The sequence below is a fragment of the Penaeus japonicus genome, unplaced genomic scaffold (genome assembly GCF_977035675.1).
Source record: "Penaeus japonicus unplaced genomic scaffold, GWHDUDI00000001_assembly GWHDUDI00000011, whole genome shotgun sequence".
NCBI classification, from domain to species: Eukaryota; Metazoa; Arthropoda; class Malacostraca; order Decapoda; family Penaeidae; genus Penaeus; species Penaeus japonicus.
Genome location: NW_028234413.1, coordinates 25,772,678 through 25,785,177, shown reverse-complemented (window position 1 = coordinate 25,785,177; position 12,500 = coordinate 25,772,678). Strand labels below are relative to the sequence as shown.

The window sequence follows — 12,500 nt, the reverse complement described above, 5'->3', positions numbered from 1 at the left end:
ATGTTGGGTGAAGATAAGTTGCTATATAACACATTATTGGGTATTGATGCACCATCTGGTTCCATGCCAGATATGTTGGATTAAGGCAATTTGTTATCTAACTACCTCCCATGTATGCTCAGAGTTCCCAATTACTCTAGTTACTTCTAATTCATGTTAGAATAAACTGGAAGTAATAAGGGATATTTCTGGAATTATGGTAGATATATAGATAATAGCATATAAATCCTTTTTTGTTCTTTCTTTCTTACAATAATGTGCACATGACAGAAAACATGGACTGATGGTTAAGGCCTTCCTGTATCAATTACTACATGTATTGGTTATGGCCAATGTCATTAGATTATAGACATATAATTTCTATCATTTCTTTACAATTACAAACAATTTTTATAAGGTAAAATATGTTTTCTTAACCCATTTGCGCCGGTTGACTTGCTATCATGTTCAGTGGTTTTTGGGTCAGATGCTGGCATTGAGATATTTGGTCAAGGCCAGCGCACTGGGTGAGCGGGCGTACCACGCTTACTCGCGGCTAGTGCGCCCGAGAATCCCGAGGCGTTAGGCTTATGCGTTTAAATACGCCGGCATTCTGACCATTCAGAGCTGGAATAGCCCTGGCGTGAATGGGTTAAGATATAGATATAGAGAGAATATGCCCATCTGCAAGGGTTAAGCAATAATAGGCTTTATTTGATTATCTACTGCAGCAGTGCGGCACGTAACTTGATCATTTTCTGTATAGATTACACTTATAGTGTGATAAACTGTACACACTCATTGTGATTTATCCATTGAATTGATTTAATTTAGGAATCTTTCTGCACTCCAGGTATTTTCGCATTACATCCCAGAGTGCCATGGCACCCAGTTTAGGGATCACTGGGATAGGTGTTAATAATCTCTTTGCATATAAAATAGAATATCCACGTTCATTATTATAAATCTCTTTCACAAACAATTAATTAAATGTTGCATATAATTGTTTGCTTGCAGTTGTATGAGACAGCCTTAAAAGTGCGTTCCAAAGATGCACCTCCCATCAAGTTTGTGGGTTTTGATGCCAAATATGGTTATGCACACAAGTTCATATGTAGGGCTCCAGAAATGCCAGACATTTTAAGGTAAGATATTTTTAAAGTTGTGTTAATTTCTTTAGTTAAGTTGAGTATATATAGGCTGAAACTGATGTACAGGATATGTTGGAACTATTAAATGATTACTGTCTACAGTGTCATTATATGTAAGTTATAATTGATCATTAGAGACATGTATGCAGTATTACAAAATTAAGACAAAGAAACTAAACATTGGGAATTAAGGCCTTGATGACAGACAAATATAATTCTGAAGGAAATTTGAAATGCTTCATGAATACCCTGTTCAAATATCATTTATGATACCTTAGCTTATATAAAAAAAAGAACCATTTGATAAAGAGAGTGAAGTAGAAACTATTCATTAACCCAATGCAGACGGGGTACCTAACAACCTAAGTGGTTGTCAGGACGGGCAGTCTACAACACTAGCAGCACTGGCTAAAACTTAGAGGGACAGGAAAGTGTTTTCTCTGCTCTGACTTTGGAACCCTGTAACTCTGGAGTTAGTGCCGTTACAGCCATTTTACTTCATGACTGTGTGCACGCTTTAACTGTGAGCAGATCCTGATGTCAAGTCATGTACACATTGACACCCGTCTTTTAGGCGTAATTGGTGCTGACATGTATGTCATGACACCCGTATGCAGTGGGTTAGATTGACTGTACTTTGATACATAAGTGATGCAGAAATAGCACAACATATTCAGGAGTTCTGACTGTACTAGTACGCTCATGAAAATATGATAAAACTTGAACCTGAGTAAAAGTGTAAATCACAACAATAGAAAAATTTGGTGAGGATACTGTAGACATAGTCAACAAAGTTTCAGTATAAAATGAGAAACAAAAGTGGGTATCAATGCCAAATTAAACAATATCAAGCCAATGCCTAGTGAATCTGTTGAATAGATATTAACCCATTGCGGGCGGGATAGATTTGCTTGTCCAGTCTTCAGAATATATTTTATTTTAGAGCGAGGCAGCTTGAATTAACACAATTTGAATCTTCCCACTCTCTTTCAGTCACATTGTAAAACTAGAGCCGTTTTTGTGTTTTATTTTTTATGTGTTTTATTGAGTTTAGAGACTTATATGTGCCATACAACAGGCTCTATTAATGCTGCAGTTGACTAAAATTGTAGTATATAATCCATATTAGCTCATTATTTTCTTTATACTCATTGTGATAAAAGTATTGCTGTTTTATGGGAGGACAATTTTTTTTGTATTTTTGTGCTGTGATGAATGAAATAAGAACAAGGAAGATAACATGAGGTAGGGAAGAGGAAGGAAACCTGTGCTTAAGTGCCACAGTGAAAGGCAGCCATATTGACACAGGAACACATTTTAGACACTGGGTATTGATTGAGTCACCTTCCTCTTCTCGTTTTGCCTGCACATCCTTCATTGGCAGTACTTTAGAGCAAAAGGTCGTCAACTTGCTGTGTGCTTGCTAAAGACTGTGGATGAGTGCCATTCAGGCTCTCTCTCCTGCTGGTACTAGAAGAAAGAGGTTTTGGATGTTAGGTTTGCTTAATATTATGGTAATTATAGTAATTATGTCTGCAATTGCCATCATCATTCACTCCTTACTCATAGCATAATAAAATAGTGATCAGTGATCCAAAATCCCCAAACGTCAAGTAGGTCATGACACCCGTCGGCAGGCCAAAGTTCCTGCGTCATGTATGTTATGACACCCGTCCGCAATGGGTTAATTAATTTAAAATTCTTATATTACATTTTGTAAAGATTGGAGGAAGTTGGTAGATTTTGACAATAGCTATTTCTGTACCAAACTTTGTCTCTGTAACTGGTGCACATGAACCTTTTTTTCTGTTTGTAACCAGCTACCAGTACTTTTTAACCCATTCCCGCCGGGCCGTTTCGTCTTTTATGGCGTCAATGCCGGGGCTCTCGAACGCTTAGGCCTAAATCAATTATATCATTGACGGCGTATGACGGCACCCGTGCTATCATATTATATAATCGCCGTCTGTGGCCGGCGGCCGGCGGCATTGGGTTAAGCAAATAAGCCTTTACTTTTATAATGTCAGTTTGTTATTGATGTGTTCCTGTTCCCTTCCATCTCTTTCCAGTTTATATCCAACCTTTGCACCAGGCTTGGATGAACCAGAAAATGAGGCATTTGATGCATGGAAAATGTTTTTTTTTTCTGTTTGAAGGTCTGATGCATAGATTCCCCTCCCATCATGAAGGCTGTGTATTTGCCTTCAGGTTATGTTATTTTGTAGTCTTATCTGGCAACACGAGCTGACAGTGGTGGGGGAGCGAATGGGACTTTTAGAGTTGCTGAGTGGACTTTTGCCTTTCTTATGTCTTCCCAGATTTTTTGATACAGTTGCACAAAATTACTGGGTTGATGTTTCTGATTAACATTGCGGATAGGGCGCCTAATGAACTAACAGGCAGTCAGGATGCTGCCAGCACCAATTAAAATCCAGCACAAAACATGGGTTTAAGCTGACTTTAGAAAGCTGTAGCTCTGAAACTAGTGCTGTTACAGTCATAATACTTCATGACTGTGACTTCAACTATGAGCAGTTCCCAGTGTCGTGTCATGCATGAATGACACCTATCTTTTTGGCTTCTTTGGAGCTGTCGTGTATATCATGACAACTGTCTGCTATGAGTTTAGCTATTATACCTAACTACAATAGCCTAAGCACAAGATCTCTCAGACAGAAAAAGAGTATTTTCTATCTGTCAGATGCCTCATTATTGTCAATAACATCATTGGTTATATATGCAGTAAAAGATTTTTATACACGCATTTATGATTCCCCGGTAGTGTGCATTGTCGTTTTTAAGTCAGAATGCTGTCATATTATCCAGGGATGATTATCCAGGGAATCCTTTTCAAAGGCAAAGGTATTACCAAATTATGAATATCTAAAGACTCAAAAGTATTGTATTATATTCCCAAGACCATGTATTTAATCCATTGCATACGGGTGTCATGACATACATGTTGGCACCTATTAGGCCTAAGAGACAAGTGTCAATGCGTGCATGATGCGACATCAGGATCTGCTCACAGTTGAAATGCGCACATAGTCATGAAGTATTATGGCTTTAACAGCACTAGCACTAGAGCTACAGGGTTCCAAAATCAGCCTAAACTTGCATTTTATGATGGATTTATGGAAAAATATTGTTTGGGATAGTCTGCGCTACCTGGAGTGTGGAGAAAACCCTTTCACCGTCCCTCTAATTTTTAGCTGGTGCCGCTAGTGTCGTAGACCGCCTGCCTTGATGACCAGTTAGGTCGTTAGGCACCCCGTTGGCAATGGGTTAATCAGCAGTGAGCAGTGTGCATGGTAGTTTATATAAGCGAAGTTATTAGTCGGACTCTTATCATAAAGTGTATGCTTATTTTCCAGGGATTTCTTTTCAAAGGCAATGGAAGGATCAACTTAAAAAGATCTGCTGAAGATCCAAAAGTTGAATGTATAACATGCATTTTGCAAACTGAATGCACAATATGCTGAAGATAATACTCATTGCAAAGAAGGAAGTAAGTAACCTAAATATGATGGGTAAGTGATGAAGAAGTGTGTTGGGACCATTTAGTTTTTATCTTTATAAAGTATTACATAGGGTGTGAGTAATTGTAGTAATTGTTAAGTGGTGTATCTTGTATACTAGGAAAATCCACTTACATCCAATACTTTTTGGTGTTAAAGTAGTATGAAGTCCTGTTCATCAGAAATTCCTCTAGTAAAAGTATTATTTTTTATGTGGTGATATGTGTCTTTTTTTAAAAGGTGTGTCTGATGGTGTTTCCAAAGATCGGGACTGCAGTTATATGAATATATTTTACCTTTGCTTTTATGATGAGGTATATCAGCAAATATGATCTTTTGTTAGTGATGTTTGCTGTGGCTTTTGTTTGTTATAGCATGTAACACTAGTTGATTTTCTAATGTAGGTTAAACTGACAAGAAAATTCATAGTATACAGTTTGTAAATTTTCACTCTTGGATATGAGTGTCAGATTGCATTATTTTAACTTCTTGCACCTTTGTAACCCTGCTTTGAATTAGAGATAAAATATAAGAAGGAAAATTAAATTTGAAAATGATTGCTCAAATGGTTAAGACTTTGTGGATAAAGGTATATTATTTTTGCATCTAAAGGGTAGCAGGTCCCACAAACATTGATGTGTTAAAACAAGCTGTAGATCTTTAGAAATGTTTCACATTAAGGACCAGTTAATTGATAAAAAAGCCTTGATGTTTCATGGATATTGATTAGCCAACTAAGAAAACTAAAGAAATGAAGCAGGCATTGATACAAATGACACCTTCTGGTAAAAGTGCTCTCTAGTCATAGATGGGAGAACTAAAAAAATGCAATATATAGCTGATGGTTGGTATCTTCCTTTACAGTCTACTACTAGATGAGGTATTTCGTTAAAACATTTTTTTCTGATTTTTAGTGTTTGATGAGTCAAAATAATTGCTTCTTCAAAGTATATAAACTAACTTTTATTGGATTCAAACTCAATGATATTCTGAAAAGCAGTTTTTTATGCCATTTACATGAAAAATATCAACAAGCTTTGACAAATTGTATCTGGACTTTTTGAATATTGTTTTATCTTACAATTTTGAGAATAATGTCATGTTTGATGGATGCTGCTACAAGGACCAGTACTCCATTAAGTGTAAAACTATAGCCCAAGTAAGATACTTACTCATCAAACAGAAATCAAATCTTCCTTTGCAGTCTACTGAATGAAAAGCAGAACTTTCAATTCTGATTTATGTAATCTCACATGCTGTGCCTCAGTGTTTTTTATAGATTTGCAAGTTCTTCCAACAATTTTGAATGGTAAATCAAAGTAGGAGAAATTTGTGGGTTCATTTTACTTTTTAATGATTGTTTTAGATGAAATGTTTTGTTCACTGAACAACTTGACAACTTGTAAACTAAAGAAGTGCCAATAGTTTTGGCTTTAAAAGCATGAATTTTTGATTCATATATATAAACTTTTATTAAAAACACACACTCACACTCACACTCACACTCACACTCACATTCACATTCACATTCACATTCACATTCACATTCACATTCACATTCACATTCACATTCACATTCACATTCACACGAACACGAACACGAACACGAACACTAACACTAACACTAACACTAACACTAACACGAACACGAACACGAACACGAACACGAACACGAACACGAACACGAACACTAACACTAACACTAACACTAACACTAACACTAACACTAACACTAACACGAACACGAACACGAACACGAACACGAACACGAACACGAACACGAACACGAACACTAACACTAACACTAACACTAACACTAACACTAACACTAACACTAACACTAACACTAACACTAACACTAACACTAACACTAACACTAACACTAACACTAACACTAACACTAACACTTGCACTTGCACTTGCACTTGCACTTGCACTTGCACTTGCACTAGCACTACATACTCACACTCACACTAACATTCACACTCACACTCACTCTCACTCTCACTCTCACACCCACACTTGCACTAACACTCACATATACTCACATTAACACTAACACTAACACTAAGACTAACACTAACTCTAACATTGATAAATGCTAGCACTAATAAATACTAACTATAATAAACACTAACACTAATAAATACCAACACTAACCTAACACTAACCTAACACTAATCTTACACTCATGCTCGCACTCCCACATAAACTCTGATGATATGTATTGTGTATATATGCATAAATGCATGATATATATAATATGAAAAATTATACAACATAATATTTATGCTATTTATATGTATGTATTACTGGTATATTTATATTCCATACACCAATTTATTCATATTAGATTTTATTTAGGTTATCTCTGACATGATTCAAGTTGTTGGCAATAGTTATATATGACTTTTCGTTAGTTGCTAGAATGAATATTTTCATTCTTGGTAACAAGTGTTTCCATAGTGGTTACCTATAAAAAAAAGGTAAGATGATATGAGCACAAGGACATACATATCAGCTCTGTAAAAAGTACTGCTACTTTACTTGTTAGATTCAATATTGAAGAAAATATTGGAACTGGACCAATATCCTTGATGAAACAAATATAGACCTTGCCATGAGATCATAGATTTTGAGAGAATGTAGAGTTATGTGTTTTGGTACCTTTGCTTTAACAGAAGTAGAAGTTTTGTATTTATGTTTGAATATTTTCTTTGTCAAGTGGTTTTTCATTTACCTCAATCCTGCACATTGAGGGTGAAAACAATATTGAAAGAATATATGTCTGTACTCCTAGGATTAATATGAATTTTGGCTATACTGATATATTATCACTCATGCAATAATATTATCATGTATGATAACACTACTTATTTATATTCTCTACTGTGCAGTTTTATTGGGCAGGAATATTTTTTATCATTCTTTTTATTATATTATGAATGTATCAAGAAAAACAAATGTTTGATACATAAATTTATTATATTACAGCAATTACACTTGTCTGTATATATATATGTATTACTTGCCTAAATGCTGGCATGGCTACTAAGAGGGAACTAATTATTGATGAGCAAAGAAAAGGAAAATGTATGCGTTTGCTTCCCAGCTTTTCAAGAAAGACGCTGATTACAGTATGTTTTTGTTTTCTTAAATTTCTTTGTTTTGTTTTTGGTTGTGTTTTGTGTGATGTTAGCATATTTGTGATGCACTGACATACATCATTATTTCCTTTTCATTCCAGTGATGACAATACATAAAAGACTTTTAAGATAGCTGTATCACATCCAAATATATGCACTCAGAATATGGTTTCATTATTTACTGATAATGGGTTTATTTGTTGACATGGGTAGTGTTCTTTGTGATGACAAGGTATGACAGATTTTTAAGTAATGCTGATATTGATAAAAATATATTCTCATACATGTGTCAAAACATTTCCATTTCAATGAAATAAAATTTTTTATATCATGACATTCATACAAAATATAAGCATTTGGATTCTGCATTTTAGATATAGTAAGTTGATTTTATCAGATAGGGTAGGGTGTATGATATAATTGAGACTGGTTTTCTACATAACTCCATTTTTTTAGAAGGTTTAAAGTGTTAAGAAATGGTATTATAATGTGTGATTAATACATATTATGTATACAATAGTTTGGCTTAAACACTGAAATTATATTGTGGTATATGGGAATTAACCCATTGCTGACGGGGCTATTTTGGCTGCAAATGGTTGAAATGCAGGATATTTCAAATATGTATGCTTTGAGGTTTTTGCCCGCACTGGCCATGGCCAAGCGTTATACGCCCGATCACCCGGTGCACCTGCCAGGAAGATAGCCATGACGAAATATCTTGTCCACGGCAGCAGACACTGCCACCACTTGATGTGATATCTTATCACCTGTCGTTAATGGGTTAAAGTAAATAGCTTGCACTTATATTATTTAAGAGTTACTGCTCACAGAACAAAAATGATGAGTGAGTTACACAGAAAAAGAAAATCTGAAAGTAATATTTGATAAATTACTATTACTGATATTGATTTGATGATACACATATAGCATTAGTATCAGTTTATTTAAAAAAGAAATAGATATAAATATATAAAACGTTTATTTATTTTAGGTTTTATTGCTTTATTTCTTACAGGGAATACTGTTCGTTCAGAAAAAATATAATTTCCCTGAAATATTTGTTTCTTTTAAAAGAAGTATTACTTTTAAATGAATTTCATGTTTTAACTATGCATGTAAAATGTAGTTACATTTTGATAGTGATGCATATGTTTGGAATTTCTTGGTAATTTAATGAATTTAACATTAATGTAAATTTTTTAAAGACATTCAGAGAATGACAGCGACAATTAATATGCTACTGTTGCACTAGCAATGTCGTTGGCACAACAACTACTCCAACTACTGTTACTGTTATTACAATTACACTACTACTACTATTATTGTTTATACAGGAACTACAAGTATTAGTACTCCTACAGCTACTGCTGTCATGTTATTTATCAACATTATCTCTTATTTTCTTCCTATTTTTTTCTTCTTTTTCAAATTCCTCTTATTCTTGCTCTTGTTCTTGTTGTCATTCTTTTTCTTCTTCATCCTCTTTATTTCTCTGTATTATTTTTCCCTTGCTTCCTTTCCACTCATTAATACTTGCAATATAATAATTCATTGTTTTCATTTCACCACTAGTGATATTATTGCAATGTGTATTTTTTCTCTTTACAATCCCATTCATGTAGTTATATTAGGAAACAGGATTTTATATACTATATATTATGTGTTATCTGATGTAACTGTGTATGTATCTATTTGTCTGAATATGTTTGTGTGCTTGCATATAGCTATACTATTTTTTACTTTGTATTTTTAGTTACATTATTTAGTTTATATTTTTTTTGTAGAAGAAAAGATGGGACACAGGATTTGATGGATATGATATGCTACCTCTTCCTTTTCCTCCATGTTGTAAACTTCATGAATTTTGGCCAAAAGAGATTTTTAGATATATGTATGTTTGATTTGTATATGTATGCATAGATATGTTGTCTTGCTTTGTTTTTAAGAAGTTATATAACCTAATGTACTGTTATTACCAGACAACTTTTATGTTAATTAAGTGGTGTCCTGTTCCTGTTTAGTAAGTAATTTGCTTTGTAAATTTTCCATAGCATGTGTATTGTACATGTTTCTGTACCAATATAGATGATACAAAGTCTTGTGCACTGGCTCATTTTCATGTGTTACACTTTGCTTTTACATACTAGTGTATATATATGTATCGTCTTTCATAGTATAGTAAGCTGTTCTTTACACAGAATAATGCAAAAAAAGGAACATATTGTACACATTTTTTCTTGGCTTCTTGGATTTCCGCTGATGAACTGTCACATATATATATGATATTTAACTTCAGCTAAACATATGGTTAAATGTGTTATACTTTCTTTTCATAAAATTGTTTGTGCTAAACTTTAAATACAAAACTGATTTCTGAGGATGAAGTTGAAGCAAAGGAAAAATTATCCAGCATGAAGAACACCTTGAAAGCTAATTTTCTTGGTCAAGTATGTTTCCAAAGTGTGTTGCCTCAGGGAAATTTGTATAGATGATTAAGTTACTATTTATGTTTGTAATATATATTAAAGATTTATTATGTATTACATTTAAACATTTTCCTTCATGCATATGATGGTTTTTGATTATAGGACCTAATAAATTCTATTTAAACTAGATTAAATATTCCAAGCTAACAAAAATCATAATGAGTTTGCTCTATATTTTATGTATCAGAAAGAAAGAAGATAATAAGGGAATGAGTTGGAGACAGGAGATAAAAGAAGAGAAGGTCGGCTTGAAGAGAGAGAGTGAGAGTGTGAGTGAGAGTGAGAAAATGAGAAAATGAGAAAGTGAGAAATAGAGAAAATGAGAAAGAGAGAAAATGAGAAAGTGTGAGTGAGAGTGAGAGTGAGAGTGAGAGTGTGAGTGTGAGTGTGAGTGTGAGTATGAGTATGAGTATGAGTATGAGTATGAGTATGAGTATGAGTATGAGTATGAGTATGAGTGTGAGTGTGAGTGTGAGTGTGAGTGTGAGTGTGAGTGTGAGTGTGAGTGTGAGTGTGAGTGTGAGTGTGAGTGTGAGTGTGAGTGTGAGTGTGAGTGTGAGTATGAGTATGAGTATGAGTATGAGTATGGTGTGAGTATGAGTATGAGTATGAGTATGAGTATGAGTATGAGTATGAGTATGAGTATGAGTGTGAGTGTGAGTGTGAGTGTGAGTGTGAGTGTGAGTGTGAGTGTGAGTGTGAGTGTGTAAGAGAGAGAGAGAGAGAGATGCAATGGTAAAGATAACACTCATATTTTTTAAATTTTGACTGTATGTTTGCTTATGTTCATATACTTTTTATGCTTAATCTTTAATAAGCAGGCTAAACACTACAAATTTGTATACAATATCAGAATGAATATTCTTCTCATGATAAGACATAAGAGTATAAGATTATACATTACCAAATAGTAATTTATAAGAATAAGAAAAAAAAATTACCTTGATATTTTGTGCAGTTTAATGACGGAATTACATGCTCACTGATTGTTCATGGTGCTTAGTGCATTCCAAAGACATTCTAGATATGTAATATAGATATATATTTTATCTTTTCTTGCAATAAACAACAGAAAGCTAATGTTGTGTATCCTTCAGAAAATCCTCATGAGTTAATGCCAGCTGTGTGACAGATGAGTCGTGTGTCATAAGTTACTATTCAAGCAAGTTCACATTTCTTTCTGGCATGAAAGAAGGGTAGAATGGAACAGGTTTTATTGCTGAGGTTAAGCTTTGAAGATGAATATTGAATTTATTTTTTTATTTTGTTTCTATACACCTTAACTTGCATCAGTCTTACTGAAAGTAGTACAGTTCTAAATGGGAGACTACATAGTTTATTTATTAATATATCAATTATATTAATATGTAACTATTACAAACATCCTTGGATGTATTATGCATTACATAAAATTGTTGTCATAGCAGCTATGATAAGAATCATCTTATGTGAAATTCAGTAGCAATGATGAAGGATCACTGAATAAAACACTTTATCTATTGAATCTTTATTAAGAGCAATATTCAATGCATTTCTGAGAAGCAAAATTATCTAGTAGTGATGGTACATACAGAAAGACAATGAATTACTGCAGATAAAAAGTGAATAGACTGAATATATAAAGAAATCACTCGTTCATTCATAGCTATTAAGAGATATTGATCTACAGTTCTTACATTATATAGTTGTCTAAGCTCAGAGTTCTCTAGTTCAGTTATATACCACACAAAAAATTGTTTTGTAAGACTGTTCAAATAGTGAACTAATTTCTGAAATATCTCATTAATGATCAATGACATCATTAGTGAGAAAATTCACTTTAAAGGAAAGTAACACCAGGTGCAAGTGACAATTTTGTGGAAAGGTTAAAGTGAGGGAACCATCAGAAAAATCAAAATGTGCTAATGACTGCAATGACTGAAGATAAACAGTAATGAATAGAAGACACGTTACAAGTCATAGCGCATGCTCAATGTACTGAACCCATAGCTTGCTCTGTTTTGCTGTTCACATGGATGGACTTTAATGCATTTATATAAGATAAAAAAGAAAAAAGATTAGCCACTGATCACAAATTTGCTTTAGCTCACAATATAATATCACATCATTATTCATCACTGTAAAATGCCGTAAACACTACAGGTTCTAAAAAAAAAAACTCATGTCCAATACATACATTTTAGTTTAATAAAATTATAACATTTGGTATCAGGCTGT

At 33.8% G+C, this 12,500-nt stretch overlaps 1 protein-coding gene across 4 annotated transcripts in view; it reads left to right on the top strand.

The window, feature by feature from the left end:
* LOC122263686 (lysophosphatidylserine lipase ABHD12) overlaps positions 1–6,139 on the top strand; it is an 18,096-nt gene extending 11,957 nt beyond the window's left edge. For all 4 annotated transcript variants that reach the window (XM_043032274.2, XM_043032272.2, XM_043032275.2 and 1 more), the window contains exons 9-10: positions 997–1,124; positions 4,505–6,139. In XM_043032274.2, coding sequence (XP_042888208.1) covers positions 997–1,124; positions 4,505–4,541 — 165 coding nt within the window. In that variant the 3' untranslated portion in view covers positions 4,542–6,139. The remainder of the gene's footprint in view (positions 1–996; positions 1,125–4,504) is intronic.
* The last annotated feature ends 6,361 nt before the right edge of the window (positions 6,140–12,500 follow it).